The following is a 16,077-nucleotide window of genomic DNA, read 5'->3' as shown; positions in this document are numbered from 1 at the left end:
CTACACCACTACCACCGTCATTGATAAATGAAGATGAACCTGCTGTGGAGCTCAAGTCCAATGAAGTTCGGATTGGACCAATTACAAGGGCTCGTGCGAAGCTACTTAAACAACAGGTGAACTTGTTTCTAAACGGTACTTTGATTGATGAGAACTTTATACTGCCTAAGTCCTATTACTTATGTATCATCAGGTATCAAGAAGAGACGAGCATCGCACGAGGAGGAGAGGAGCAGCTGGACATGAAGAGGGACGTCAAGATGGACGTGAAGCTGGACATGGAGCTGGACATGAAGATATCTCATGGACGCGCGAGGGAGGAGCGGGAGGCATGCGCGAGAGGAGAACAAGACGTCCAGGCCGGTCCAGCACCCGGTCCGACCGGCCGCCAGACCGGCCAACCCGGTCACTGACCCGGTCGATCGGGCGCCCACCGGACGAGATTTATCGTACCGGATGAAAACCGGAAAACCTCGCAACTATCCGGTTGCCGCCCGGTTGACCGGACCCCAGACCGGCCAACCCGGTTGCCGCCCGGTTGACCGGACCCCAGACCGGCCGATCCGGTCCCTGGTCTGGTTGACCGGATTCCAGACCGGATTCGTCCGAGTCTGTCTCGACCAGATCTATTCTGGGTCGGTTATTTTTGTATCTTTTCGACCAGAACTCGTCCCGGACGCCTATATAAGTGCCCAGGACGCCCCCCTAGCTGCTTTAGACCACGTTTAAGATAAACACTAGTTCTTAGTTGTTTGCTCTAGCAAAACTATTGAATCCCTACACCATATTGCTTGATATTGTGTAGATCCTGAAAAAGTCTTGTGTGATATGCTGTTCCATTGGAAATTAGACGGTTGCAATTTACCGCTTCGTGGTCGGCGGCTACGTGCGCAAGTGTGTGGAGTTGCGAATATCTTGCAGGGTTGAGAGTTGTTGCATTGGCGACATGGACCAATCGAGAGATCTCGTTGCGTCATACAAGTTATCATCCACTTCCTCGTCGTGTATCTCCGCTGCCATCACCCCGTGATCATCATCACTACCGTTGCTTACTGAGAAGATCGGACCACCCCTTATCAATACAGCAGTCTAACAGAAGATTAAGGATGGAAGTCACGCTCTAATAACGAAACATTTGCTGGTATTCAGGCTAATGACTGCACATAGCAAACATATGTTCCCTAGCAAAAGAGTCTACGAATTTTTCACCTTTGCGGACTTCGACTCGAGAGTTTCATCTCACAAGCTGCTGATTTCTCTATAATCATCTCGCTTCAGATCTACCAAACAAACCAAGATGTATATTGTTACTGATCAAAATCTCGAAATATACTCATAAATCATGTGAAATAGTACCATTTATTTACAACTAATCAGTTGCACAATGTCGAACACCTCTAAATGGGAGTCCCTGATGATGATGACCTGGTCCCCGACAGAACAAGCTGCCAAAGTACCAAGTTGATGCAAAACAAGCAGTTGATCCTTCGATGTTCCCCGGTTTTCCTGCAGACGGATGTGCTCTCGCGACGCAGCTAGCAGAGTCATGTGCTCTCGCGACGCTGTAGGCGACGCGGGAGCCCCGCCCGTCGCTGCTCCGGCGGCCGGCGGCCAGAGCCCCCTCTCAGCCACAGCACCCGCCACCTCCGCCCCGCCCAGCCAAAGCCCCCTCCTACTCGCCTCCCCCGCGGCTGCTCCGCCTGGCGGCGGCCCCTCAGAAGGCCCGCTCCATGCGGTCGGCGGTGCCGCAAACCCCAGTCGCGCCCGCTCTCGCCGCTGCATCGTGCCAGGTGAGGTGTTCCAACGCTTCATCCTCTCCCGTTTCGCCTCCCTGATCTCGTTCTCCCCGCGTTTCCCCTTGATCTTGGGTGAGATCTGGGTGACCCCGCCCTTCATCTCACCCTGTTTCTCTGTTACCGCCATGGGTGAGATCCTCACCTTCTTCCTCTGTGGCTCCGACGATCGCCTTTCTCCCTCTGCCGTTTCCTCCAACGTTTTCCACGTCCTCGTCGCTTCGCCGGCGGTCGCTTCCTTCATCGTCTCCGCCGGGGCAAAACACTGCGAGCGCTTTGGTCTGTGTTTCCATGGCTCCTTCGCTTCCGCTGTGGGGGCCGCTGCTGACCTGTCCGAGACTGCCCCACCTGGCAGCCGCTCGCGGGCGCGTCGCAAACGTCGCCCTAAACCCGTCTGGTCGCGTCTTCCCGTGTTTTCCGTTGGGTTTGGTGGAGAGGGTTTATTACCGCTGCCCCGCGCCCAAACTTTGGCATGCCCCTCGTCGTCGAACGCCGTCCCGTCAGAGGTCTCTTCCTCCTTCAAGGAAGACGCGTCCTCTGCGCCCCTACCTCCCTACGCCGGAGCCCCGCGGCCTGCCCATGCCGCTCTCGAGTCCAACGCCATCCCAGGTTCTCCGGCTGCACGATCTCCTGCTGCGATCAATGCGCTCACCAGCCCCGCTCCCCGCTCCTATTTGGAGGCCGCCCGGTGCCCGGCTGCTCCCCAACCCAAAACTCCGTCCGCCCCCTTCAAAACCCTAAACCTGAGCCTGGACGGCTGTTTTCGCTGTCTCTCTCCCCTCCACCTGGTGCGTGAGTGTCGGGATCCTATCCGCTGCTGCGGTTGTGGACGATCAGGCCACCGGCTCCGCGAGTACACGATGCCGTTCCCACAGCCCACCTTTGTGCCTACCGTCACCACTCCGCCACCGCCGGCCGCGCCGCGTCGCCCGGCCACGCCTTACCCCTCGGCCCTCCCCTCGCCACTCCCCTTCTCTGTTGGTGGCCGTCGCGCACGTTCGTCGTCTCCAGCACGGCGCGCCGGTCCCCTCTTTGAGGTTGGCGAGTCCTCGCGCCATGTGGCGGCTCCGGCGGTCGAGAGGGTTATCCCCATGGTGGAGCCGCCTCGCAGCGGCCTCCCCGACCCTGGCCCCCTTGCTGAGGACGAGGAGGAGGTCGAGTCGGACGACTCCGCTTTCGAGCCCCCCGCTGAAGTTTTCATGCCGCCCGGGGACATGGAGGCCGCGCGCCGCATGGCGGTCGTGTTCATCGACGCGCTCCCTCCTTTCACCTCTCCCTCGAGCGCTTTCGCGGAGGCCATCTTCGCCGAGCTCCCAGGTCTGCACGTCACCGGCGTGGGCTCGTCGATCGGCGACCTCTACGCGCGGTTTCTGTCGGAGGAGGACCGCGAGTTAGCCATGCTTCACCAGCCGTTTCACCTTGACGGCGCCACCTTTCGCCTTGTGCGCGAGGAAGAGGCTGATCGCATTCCGTGCGAAATGTCGTGGGTGGCGCTCGTCCTGGCCCGACGCGTGCCGGTCGAGCACCTGAGCAACCTCGGCGTCGCCGCCTCCTTCAGCTCCTTTGGAGAAACCCTTGAGGTGGATGCGGCCTGCCTCACCGGCACGGACTGCGCGGTGGTGCGCGCCGTCGTTCGCCTCAAGCGCGAGCGTTTCGTCCCAAACGAAGTGCTCCTCTCCCGCAAACCCTGGGGCTCGCGCCTGATCACTATCCGCAAGATCCGTGTCTGGAGGCTGCAGGACTCCTACGACAGCGACGGGGAGTACGTGCCTTTCTTCCGTACGCCGCCGCCGCCCCTTTTCCACCGTCGCCACGGCGGGCTGCCACTTGTTCCGGCGCGGCTCCCCCCTGCTCCCCATGCGGACAACGAGTCGCGTGGTGAGCGTGGTGTGGGTGATCGTGACGACGCTCTGGACAGCCATGCTGCTCTCCTCGCCATGCTGGACAGCGTGGCCAGCTCGCCAGGTGGCTCCCTGCCCTCGCCGCCTCGGTCCTCGTCCTCCTCGACTTCCCTGACCATCACCTGGTGCTCTGTGGTGGGCTCCGAGGAAGGCGCCGACTCGCTCCGCTCTGGCCCACCCCTCGCCGTCACCAGGCGCCGTGGCGTGGTGATCACGGAGCTGGACTCCGACTCCGACGCTCCCTCCTTGTCCAACGCTGGTGGTGCTGCGGCCGTTCCTCCTCCCCCTCCAGTCAAGAGGAGCTCCCGTCTGGCTCTTAAGGAGCCCCCGCACTACGAGCCCGTCGAAGCCCGGGCCATGAAGCTGCGCGGCCTGAAAGACGCGCTGGGGAGCTGCACCGCGGCTCTGCAGAAGCAGGTGCACAAGCACAGTGCCCTTGCTGCGCACACTAAGCCCCTCCGCAAGCGCGCCGTTGCTGCGCTCGCGGCCTCCATCTGCGCCTCTGCCACGTCGGTGCCTGCCGGTGACGATGTGTAGTTCCTTCTGTGTGTGCCACGGCGTCGGAATTAACCTGTCCGCGTTGTGCTTATCCCTCCCCGTGTTGTGTCCTCTCGATCCGTGTAGTCTTGACGTGTGTGCGTGTGTGTCGATGTGTTCTTCCCCCTGTAATCCCTGTAAACCTGTTGGTGCTCTTTGTTTCAATGATTAGTGCCTTCCGTGATCTAACCATCGAGTCCTGGAACACGCAAGGGCTGGGCTGCCTCAAGAAACGCCCCGTGGTCCGCGACTCGATCTCCTCCGCAAATCCCTCCATCATCTGCATCCAGGAGACCAAGCTGGCCGCCATCGACCGCTTCGTCCTCTCTAGTTTCCTCCCTCCCAAACTCTCCTGCTTCGAGACCGTCGACGCCATCGGAAGCTCGGGTGGCATCCTCACGGCTCGGGACGCTAACCTATACTCCCTTGTTTCTACCCACCGCTGCCGTTTTTCGCTCACTCTGACGCTCCAATCTTCCCTCTCTGACCTCGTGTTTGCCATTACCAATGTCTACGCGCCCGCAAACCACGCCCTGTCGCCGGAATTCCTTGACGAGTTCGAGAACCTTGGCCCTCTCTTCCCCATCCCATGGCTGATCATCGGCGATTTCAATCTCCTGCGTGATCCCTCGGACAAAAATAACGCTAATTTTGACATCTCCTTGGCCTCCTCCTTCAACGACTCTATCTGCAAGTTAGCTCTTTTCGAGCTCCCCCTGTCGGACCGGCTATACACTTGGTCCAACAAACGCGACGCGCTCGTCCTGGCCCGCCTCGATCGCGCCCTTTTCAACCATGCCTGGAATTTGGCTCTCCCCAATTCCTCTCTCTCCTCCCTCCCGCGCCCAACCTCGGATCATTTTCCTCTCTTGGTCACGGCCTCCACCTCCATCCCTCGGACGCGCTGTTTTCGTTTCGAAAACGCCTGGCTCAAGGATCCTCTCTTCCTCCAAACTACCCTCCCTGCTTGGCACTCTCCTGCTGCGCGTGCCGATGCGGCTGGGGATCTTGCGGCCCGCCTGAAGTCCTTCCGCTCCGCTGCCAAGGTCTGGAAACGCTCCCACCGTTATGATCCTAAATTTGAGAACAATTGTGTGTTCTTGATTGACCTTCTGGACCTCTCCGAGGAGACACGCCCTCTCTCCTCCGATGAGCTCCGGCTTCGTGTCTCCTGCAGGACTACTCTTGAGCGGCTGGTTCTCGCTCGTGCTGCGTACTGGAAACAGCGAGGGAAGTTCCGCGCCATTGTGGAGGGCGACGAGAACTCCAAATTCTTCCACGCGCGGGCCTCCCAACGCCTCCGACGCAACAACATCCGCGTCTTGGACGTCGCCGGCGTGACGGTCGCCACGCACGAGGCCAAAGCCGCGGCTCTCCACTCCTTCTACCTCAACCTGCTCGGTCGTCGCTCCGACGTGCACTGGGATTTTGACGTGCATGAGCTGTATGCTGGCTGTGCGCGTGTCGACGGCGCTGAGCTCGTCCACGCCTTCTCCTCTGAAGAGATCAAGAAGGCCGCCACGTCCCTGGACTGCTCCAGCGCCCCTGGACCTGATGGCATTGGGCCCAGTTTCTACCGGGCCGCGTGGGATTCGGTCCGCCCGAGCCTGGAGCGCCTTTTTGAAGAATTCTGTTCCCGCTCTGTCGATTTGGAGAGGATCAACAGGGCTCATGTGGTGCTGCTGCCCAAAGCCGCCGGTGTGCTCGCGCCGAGCGCCTTCCGGCCGGTGTCCCTCCAAAACAGCTCCGTCAAGATCCTCTGCAAAGCTCTGACTTTCCGTCTCCAGCGCCAGATCGGCGAGCTCATCGACGCGGATCAAACTGGCTTCCTCGCCGGCCGGAGCATCTCGGAGACTTTCGTCCTCGCCACCGAGCTTGTCCAAACCTGCTACCGCCGGAGAGCTCCGGTCGTCGTCCTCAAGCTCGACTTCGCCAAAGCCTTCGACTCCGTGAGTTGGTCCAGTCTTCGGGCGGTGATGCTGGCGAGGGGTTTCCCGCCCATCTGGTGCGATTGGCTCGACGCCATCTTCACCTCCTCGCGCTCCGCCGTGCTCCTCAACGGCGTGCCTGGACGGTGGATTCGGTGCGTCCGTGGGCTCCGCCAAGGGGACCCCCTGTCCCCTACCTCTTCCTCATCATCGCCGACGTGCTGCAGCGCCTGATCCGCCGCGACACGGTCCTACAGCACCCGCTAGTGGACGGTGCTGCCTGCCCCGTGCTCCAGTACGCGGACGACACCCTCCTGATCTTCCGGGCCGACGTTGGCGCTGCGAGGCGCCTCCGCTCTTTGCTTGGCCAGTTCGAGCGCGCCACGGGGCTGGCGATAAACTACAGCAAGAGCACGTTGGTGCCCATGCACGTCCAGCCTGATGTGCTCCAGCAAATCCAAGAGGAGCTGCGCTGCCGCGTCGAGGGCTTCCCTCAAACCTACCTCGGGCTTCCGCTGTCTGCTGAAAAGCTTCGGCTCGCGGCGTTCACCCCCTTGATCGCGAAGGTGGACAAGTACTTGTCTGGTTGGCGCGCCCTCCTTCTCTCCGCAGGCGGCAGGCTGGTGCTGGTCAATGCTGTCCTCGACGCCCTCCCTACCTTCGCCATGGGCGCTCTCGAGCTGCCTCCCGGCGTGCTCGCGGCTCTCGACCGCCTGCGTCGTGCTTTCATGTGGGCTGCCACCGACAAGGTCTCCGGCGCGCAGTGCCTCGTTGCCTGGGATCAGGTGTGCCGCCCGAAGGAGGAGGGCGGCCTCGGCGTGCGCTGCCTTGCCACCCAGAACACGTGCCTCCTGGTCAAGCTGCTTCATCGTCTCCACTGTGCCCCCGCCGAGTCCTGGCCTAGGTGGGTTTGGGACTCCCTGGACGGCGCCCCGCTCGACTTTTCCGGTGCTGCGCCGCCTCTTTGTGGGGCACACTGGTCCTCGCTGCAACGCCTGCTCCCCCTCTACCGCAGCATTTCTCGGGTGGCCCTGGGCGACGGGCGGCGTGTGGCTTTCTGGCTCGACTGGTGGCTTCCGGCCGGTCCCCTCGCCGTGTCTTACCCGGAGCTGTTCTCCCATTGCACCCTCCACGGTGCCTCCGTCCGCCAGGTAATCCTAAGTGGGCTCGCCCCCATCTTGACTCCCAAGCTGTCCTCCGTCGCCGCCCGCCAGAAAGAGGCTCTGGAGCGTGTCTGCGCCGCCACCCACCTGAACGAGAGCATGGATACACGCACTCTCCCCCTGTGCGGCCGCGCTGGTGGGCGCCTCCGCACGGCTTCGCTCTATCGCCTGTGCAGCTATGGTGGCGTGCTGGACGAGCACCACGATTTCGTGTGGCGCAGCTATGCCCCCTCCAAGGTCAAATTCTTCGGGTGGCTGCTGATGAAAAGCCGGATCCAATGCAGAGCAAACCTCCTGCGGAAGGGAATCATCGCTCTCGCCGACAGCGGCTGCCCCATCTGCCCCGCCTCGACGGAAACGGCTGGCCACATCTTCTTCGGCTGCCCCTTCGCCCAATGTTTCTGGGCCGCCATTGGCGTGGCTCCCGATCCTGCTCTTGATGCCTCTGCTGCTGGCACCTGTATGCTGCCTGCGGTCGTGCACCCCCGGACGGCGTCGACGCTACGCCTCCTCTGCGTGTGGCAACTGTGGAAGCACAGGAACGATGTGGTTTTCAACGGGCTAGCGCCGTCCCTTCGCCTTGTTCTCAAGAGATGCAGGGATGATGCTGTGTTGTGGCGTGCGCGGCTTCCATCTGCTTGCCGTGAAGACGTCGATCTCTGGCTCACTTTCCTCCTCCCTGAGCGACCATAGATGCCCCGTTTGTGTGTGTGTGCTGAGCTCTCCCCCTTTGCGCTGGGAGATGTCTCCCTCTCCCCCCATGTACTGCTGCACAAAAACCTGGGGTCTTCGCCCTTTCTTGCGATAAACTGAAGGAAATACAAAATTATTCAGGTGGGAGCCTTTTGCTCCCCCCGGTGAACCCTCAAAAAAAATGTTCCCCGGTTTACTGGTGATCTCTATTCTGACCTTAAGAATTTCCCAAGTGCCTTTGTGGTGGATTCCTTTTCATGGTGGACACTTCGAGTATCTCTAGTAGACGCCCTAAAAGGGCAAATCCTATAAAATGTTGCAGTTTTAGAGGACAGGCAAAAAAAAAAAAAAAAAAAAAAACAGCACAGGCAGATGCCACCACTGCCGCTCCTTTCAGTCTGGCGCCCCGCCATCGTATCCTCCAAGTCTGAGGCCTAAGAGGAACTCCTGCCGCATCCACGCCCGAGCAGGACCTGCCCACACAGATCCCCCGCCGGCCTGAGTCCCCTCCGAAGCCTCCTCGTCTACTTCCATTGACGGGGACGCGGATAGTAGCCACTTGGCGCAGTCGGGTGGACTCTTAAGACGACGTAATTTTTTCTAGGGTTTAAGGGTTTAGTCGCTTGTGGATTTTTGTGAAAATTTGCCGATACGATCGTTTTGCAAACTTTCTCTATTTCCCAGTGTGCCTGCGATATGCAGTCCGAGTTTAGGTTGTGTGTTGAAGGTAAGATGTGTCTATTAGAAGATCCAAACTTTACAATCAGGGAGAAGAACAAAGCCGATGAAGAACACAAGAGGAGAGGAGAGAAGATGGAACTAGCACAGGAGGCAAACAAGAAGATGCAGGAAGAAACGAAGTAGATTCGAGAAGAAAATATCCAAACGGGCTTGAATTTGGCAGATATCTCATGAACACAAGATGAAGGCAGATGCAGCCAAGTTTTTTTTTTATTGAATGCAGCCAAGTTGAAGCTGAAGAAGATAAAAAAAAATTATGGAAATGTGTCTACGTTATGCATTGGCTACTATTGTAATCCTAGTCGCTGTTGTACCCGCAGTTTTAGGATTATCTAGATGCATGTAGTTGTCTGAACATTTAAGCAAGTTTAAAACATTTCGAGTTTATTTCAGATATCAAATGGAGCTTGCATGATCAAAGAATTGAGAAATGCAGCATGGTGTTGATCAAGCTACATTCCCTGGGCTTTTTAAAATTGGAAATGATCAGGTTGTTTCTGTAGCTGTGATGGCTGACAGGAGATGACAGTTGATCTTCAGAAGATAGATGAGTGTGGGACTGCAAGGGAAGATGAGAGTCTTGTAAAATTTGTTGATGGAGGTGCTGATGTGAGGGATGTCGATGGATGAAGCTGGAGAAGGAGCATGTCCTGATATTCATGCAGCTCTGCTTGATGTCCCGGTCGAGCAAATGAGTGCAGCTGGTCTACTTTTGAACTTATGGAAGACAAGAAATAGTGCTTGTTTTCAAAAAACTTATACTCCCTCTGTCACTAAAAAAGCTGCTCAACTTTGTCTAGATATGAATGTATACAGACATTTTAGTTATAGAATATAGATACATCCGAATCTAGAAAAAGTTGAACAGCTTTTTTTGGAACGGAGGGATTACTTAATAACCCTACTGATGTTATTTACTCTCTTTGTTGATTGCTGGATATTTGGAAAATCCTTCACAAAGAAAGAGCTCGCGGAGCACTGCAGCTGGTGCCTGATCATCTCCGCGATGTGGCAAGTGAAGTTTATGGACGTTGACATGGCTGGGCCCTTTGTACAAAAAGGATCAGCGACAGTTGATTCCTAGAACCAGGGGTTTCAAATGCGCTAACGATGAGAGAGCTTGTTCTATTATCACTTAAGCAAACTACTAGAGATTATTTTTGCTTTCCTCTGCAAAATGGTTTAAGTTCTGTAGCTTTCTGGTGGTTTGGATGGACAAGTAGTTTGGTTCTTAATAGCTAGAAAATGCATTATGTTGAGGAGATGCGCTGACTTGTAATGATTTATAGTTCTTAAGACTACTCCCTGTGACTCCAATTTATTCAATAAAATTTGGGACCATGTGGCCTCGTTGATAAAAAAGTAAATGCATTCATGATGTTTACTCATTTAGATGGTAAGGTCAACAAGTATATGTTTTCGGAGATCAAGATGGCGCTGCATTGAGCGAACATTAGTGCCTAGCACACTTTCTAAATTGATGAACAGGTTAGACATTGTGGTCAGGGCAGGTCACATTTAGGTACCATGTATTGCTCGGAGCAAAACCCTAATTGTCATGCTTAGCTACAGTGGTTTTCTCTAAGACAGTTTAGCTTGGTTTTGTTACTGTCGAATTTAGTATTAGCCAAATTTACAATTAATTGTTCTTTAGGTATTCTCCTCCTTCACATTTACCTTTTCTATTTTTGCTAATAAACGATGAACTACAAAAAGATTTTTTTTCCGTGTCACAGCCGATTACTCCTTATCCATCTTTGAAATAGGTATTAAGGTCGTCGATCAGTGATTTACTCAGAAAAAATCCCAATATTGATAGTACCATAAGATATAATCTTAGCCCAATAAAAAGTTTCAAGTAAATTCCTGGTTCAGAAAGAACACGCAAAAGGATCACGCCCAATAGCATACACATCTTAGCGCATCATTACTTCAGAACCTTACAGTGGCCAACATGTATGGTCTTGCAGAAAAATTATGTGCCAAAACCATCAAAATCAATTAGTGAACTCAATTTTTTCATACATCTAGCCATTGTTCAAAACAACCAGCATTATAAGCTAAGTGAAGAAGTACCATCTCTGTGCTAGAAAAGATGAGCGCAAACCTTGTTGCGAAGGCCTCACAGGTATGTAATCCCACACGGCGCAAATCCATCAGTGATCCAAACCCAAATCCGCAGAAGTTCAGTCACACCAACCCGGCATTCTTCTTCATCTCCTCCTCCCTCTTGATATCCTTCTTCTTCCTCATCTTTGGCCTCGGTTTGATGTTACGGTGCTGCAAATGCTCGGCCTGGAAGGCGACCATCGCCCTGAGCACCCTCACCATCGTCTCCTCGATCTCCGCGCCTCTGCCCTCCGGCTCCAGAAGCCGCAGCGCCCTTGCGGCTGCCTCCATCGTGCTCATACACCCCTTATGCGGCTCCTTCTTGACCACGAGCTCCGACTCGAACATGCTGTCCCCGTCGACGCCGCTGTCGACGGGCAGGGAGACGGGGACGACGAAGGAGGACAGGAACGGGAGGCTGGCGGCGTGCATCTCCTTGGCCAGCTGCCAGGTTCCATCGAGGAGGAGGAGGGTGGGATTGGCGCGCGCGGAGGGAGGGGTGGACCGGCACCAGGAGGCGAGGTCGGCGGCGGCGGGCGAGGGGAAGAGGAGGAGGACGGGGTTTGGGGAGGGAGCACTGGGAAGGAGCGGGGTGGAGGAGGGGCGGAGGCGGCGGCCGGGGAGGAGGTGGAGGTTGGCGAGGCAGCGGGCGAGGAGGGGGAGGGTGGAGAGCGGGTTGCGGTGGAGGGCGTGGGGGTGGTGGAGGACGACGACGGTGGCGGAGGTGTGGAGCGGGGACGGCGGCAGGTGCGGGCAGAGGCAGACGCGGGACGGGCGGCCGCAGCCGGCGTGGCAGACGGCGCGGCCAGTTAGGGTCTGCGTGTCGCCGCCGGCGTCCTCGTCGGAAACGGAGGAGGAGAGTGGCAAGTCCAAATCCATCTTGTGATTTTTGTCCATGGTTACTCGCTGAAGACAGGGTATAGCAGGGGCCGTGGCCCATTCATCCTAGTTTGGCCCATCAAAATATCAAAATTGGTACTTCAGGTGCGATTTTGGACGAATGAATCGGAAATCGTAAAAAAAATGAAACCTCTGCAATGGTCTACACGGTTCAGATTGCCTTGCTCCTATTTTTTTTTAAAGAGCTTGACGTTTTTAATATGTATCTGTCTACAGAGAATTCCTCAAGTTTTAATCACCTAAAAAAAAGTGTAACCATTGCACATTTGACATTTTTGTCGGAAAAGTGCAAGTGGAGTGAGTTGCACCTTTGTGTGTACCACAGCTGCACTTTTCTCAAATGAAGAAAATCTCACTCAACTAAGATCCCACGAGGACCTAAAAGTTAGGTATTTTATTTTCTCAAATTAGATATCACTATTATAATTATCTCTGAACTAACAAACTAAATAAACACGAAGGATTACTTTGGAAATTTTTAAAATTAAAAGTGCAAGAAAGTAAATATGCAAGAAAGCAAATGCTCTTTTGATAGTAAGCTCAATTTTTATGCAACAAGAGGACTAGCTCAGGTGTGTACTTATGTGTGACAAACTTCCCGAGGACGACATAGACTTCATGACATAAATATTTTTTAAATAGTATGGTAAGCATCTTGTCAAGTTTTAGTCTTTTTAGACGGAACCTAACATAGGTGTGTCCACAAGCATAAGCAAACACACCCCTAATGATTGGTCCTTAAGCCATATAAATGAGTCAACTAGAGCTTATTATGACATAGTTAAAATGTCCAACCATTGCTTTAAGTTATAAGGTCCCATATCATATAAACCCCTGTAATGAAACACTGAAGATCTGGGACAAGGTTTCTATCATCACCTTCTATCCATACTATCTTTCATTACATTAGGGTGCAACCCTATGAGCCCATATAAATGAAGTAACATCAGTTAAAGTTTTCATATTATTACCATCATAGAACCACATCAAACCATAGAACTTGGCCAAATACTCATAGATACTATATAGAAATCATAACCAATTCATCTTATGTGCCCTCAGAAACATGCATGGGAAACTACTCACAAAGGAGATACATTACAAAGATCACGGGTTCGATGGAGAGGAGGAGCTCGTTGAAGAAGTCGCGATGGTCGATATGGAGAATGCGCCCACAGCGGCAGCACCCCTTGCCCCCCGCCTTCCTTGGAGATGGTGCAACAATAGAGGAGCTTCTCCCCCTCCTTGGTGGCTGCCAGGAGGGATTTACGTGGCTTTGGCTTGGTGTCTTCAAAAGTAGGTTTTCCCCTCAATACATAGAGGTCAAAATGCAATGTGAGACCCATTTGATCCAAGAGCTTTTGAACACCTCTAGAACTTTCCTAGGGACACCACTCTATCCCCACAAGTCCATAAAGACGTGGATTGGCTGAATACATAATATATGGCAAGAGTTTAAGTCAATCACGTCACCAACTTTTGGAATCCTGAAACTACTTTTGTACCCTTCAGTAAAACCGGATTATTAGGAGCATACAAACTCCATTTGGGACGTGTTTTATATCAAAATGGATCTCCAGGAAATTCCCCAAAATTTATCAATTGCGCCATTTTCATTTGACTTCATCTACGAGGGTCCACGGTAGAATGTTTAAAAACTGTTCTGTAGAGGCATGTTTCAGGAAACTTTAAATTTGACTCCAATTAGGACAAGTATTCATATCTATGCAATTCCCTGCAAAACCAATTGTAAAACAAGAAATTGTCACTTTTGCAACTATTAGTAGGTTAGTCTAAATAAATATAATAAATTTTCTAAATATTTAGAATTTTAAATCAATAAATTAGAAAGAACATGTATGCTTTTTACATGCATGACGTTGCTCGGTGTACAACAATGCATCGCGCCCACCCAACCCACAACCTATTCGACCGGGTGCCTAGATACATAATTTTGGAAGATTTTTTTGGTGGAGTGAACCCTATTTAATTTCTTGGTTTTTTATCGATAAATTATGGATAGAGAAGATGATATGATGATGCGTTAGATGATGTGTTGATGGTATATCAACAACATGGCCTAGATCCGGCAAGCCCGGGTGTCCCACAGATGGTGATGTGGCATGTGGCCCATCGGGCGGCCCAGTTGCTGTAGATCCTGAAGGATGAAGTCCAGCCCAGGAACAGGAAGCCGGATCCCAATCGACCTACGAAGGAGGCCGGATCCGTGAAGGCCCATGAAATATCCGAATCCAGCAGTGTCCTGAAGAAAGGCGGATCCTTGACGTGCACGGCAAGATATTGTACCGTAGTTAGGCAACTTGTATTCCGGCTAGGACTCTCCATGTAAACCCTAGATCCGTGCGCCTTTATAAGCCGGATCCCTTGAGCCCTAGAGGCACAACCACAACTCATTGTAACAACGCGAAAGCGCCCAGATAATTCCCGACAAGCAGCAGTAGGCCCTGTCATCGTGCAGGTGTTCCGAAGCTGGGTAACTCGCGTACCACCGTTCAAGAGCACTCCGCCCTATGGCCCCTACTTCTTTTCCCCCTCGTGAGGATCCCTCCTCCGGGGTACCGTCGAATAGGCAACGATAGTTGGCGCCCACCGTGGGGCCAGCAGCGTCTGGAGGCCGGAACCGGGAGGGTTCCGCCATGGGAAGTTACGACGAATCCATCGTTGTGGGGCGTGTCCTTGCTGGCGTGCAGTTGACGTGGGAGATAGAAATCTTTGTGGTGTAACTTTTCTTCAGGTCCCCGGCAACGGCGCCAGAAATTTAGCTTGATGACGCGTAAAGCACACGCCCGTTGGGAACCCCAAGTGGAAGGTGTGATGCATACAGCAGCAAGTTTCCCTCAGTAAGAAACCAAGGTTTATCGAACCAGTAGGAGTCAAGAAGCACGTTGAAGGTTGATGGCGGCGAGATGTAGTGCGGCGCAACACCAGGGATTCCGGCGCCAACGTGGAACCTGCACAACACAACCAAAGTACTTTGCCCCAACGAAACAGTGAGGTTGTCAATCTCACCGGCTTGCTGTAACAAAGGATTAGATGTATAGTGTGGATGATGATTGTTTGCAGAAAACAGTAGAACAAGTATTGCGGTAGATTGTATTCAATGTAAAAGAATGGGACCGGGGTCCACAGTTCACAAGAGGCGTCTCTCCCATAAGATAAATAGCATGTTGGGTGAACAAATTACAGTCGGGCAATTGACAAATAGAGAGGGCATGACAATGCACATACATGATATGATAAGTATAGTGAGATTTAATTGGGCATTACGACAAAGTACATAGACCGCTATCCAGCATGCATCTATGCCTAAAAAGTCCACCTTCAGGTTATCATCCGAACCCCTTCCAGTATTAAGTTGCAAACAACAGACAATTGCATTAAGTATGGTGCGTAATGTAATCAATAACTACATCCTCGGACATAGCATCAATGTTTTATCCCTAGTGGCAACAGCACATCCACAACCTTAGAACTTTCTATCACTGTCCCAGATTTAATGGAGGCATGAATCCACTATCGAGCATAAATACTCCCTCTTGGAGTTAAGAGTATAAACTTGGCCAGAGCCTCTACTAATAACGGAGAGCATGCAAGATCATAAACAACACATAGGTAATAGATTGATAATCAACATAACATAGTATTCTCTATCCATCGGATCCCGACAAACACAACATATAGCATTACAGATAGATGATCTTGATCATGTTAGGCAGCTCACAAGATCCAACAATGAAGCACATAAGGAGAAGACGACCATCTAGCTACTGCTATGGACCCATAGTCCAGGGGTGAACTACTCACTCATCACTCCGGAGGAGACCATGGCGGTGAAGAGTCCTCCGGGAGATGATTCCCCTCTCCGGCAGGGTGCCGGAGGCGATCTCCTGAATCCCCCGAGATGGGATTGGCGGCGGCGGCGTCTCTGTAAGGTTTTCCGTATCGTGGCTCTCGGTACTGGGGGTTTCGCGACGGAGGCTTTAAGTAGGCGGAAGGGCAGGTCAGGAGGCGACGCGAGGGGCCCACACACCAGGGCCGCGCGGGCCCCCTGTAGGCCGTGCCGCCCTAATGTGGCGGCGCCCCGTGGCCCCACTTCGTCTCCCCTCCGGTCTTCTGGAAGCTTCGTGGCAAAATAGGCCCCTGGGCGTTGATTTCGTCCAATTCCGAGAATATTTCCTTTGTAGGATTTCTGAAACCAGAAACAGCAGAAAACAGCAACTGGCTCTTTGGCATCTCGTTAATAGGTTAGTGCCGGAAAATGCATAAATATGACATAAATTATGCATAAAAC

The 16,077-nt window shown here is 53.5% G+C and overlaps 1 protein-coding gene across 1 annotated transcript; it reads right to left on the bottom strand.

The window, feature by feature from the left end:
• Positions 1–1,085: 1,085 nt before the first annotated feature.
• Positions 1,086–11,789, bottom strand: LOC127321601 (tRNA-uridine aminocarboxypropyltransferase A-like). The gene is made up of 2 exons (XM_051350624.1): positions 10,864–11,789; positions 1,086–1,280 (listed from the first exon to the last, which is right to left on the bottom strand). Exon 1 carries the CDS (start codon positions 11,760–11,762, stop codon positions 10,947–10,949), a length of 816 nt encoding a protein of 271 aa, XP_051206584.1. The 5' UTR covers positions 11,763–11,789; the 3' UTR covers positions 1,086–1,280; positions 10,864–10,946.
• Between the last annotated feature and the right edge of the window lie 4,288 nt (positions 11,790–16,077).

The sequence above is a fragment of the Lolium perenne genome, chromosome 5, assembly GCF_019359855.2.
Source record: "Lolium perenne isolate Kyuss_39 chromosome 5, Kyuss_2.0, whole genome shotgun sequence".
In the NCBI taxonomy this organism is placed as follows: domain Eukaryota; kingdom Viridiplantae; phylum Streptophyta; class Magnoliopsida; order Poales; family Poaceae; genus Lolium; species Lolium perenne.
Note: the sequence above shows the minus strand (reverse complement) of the source record. Positions and strands in the feature narration are given on the sequence as shown.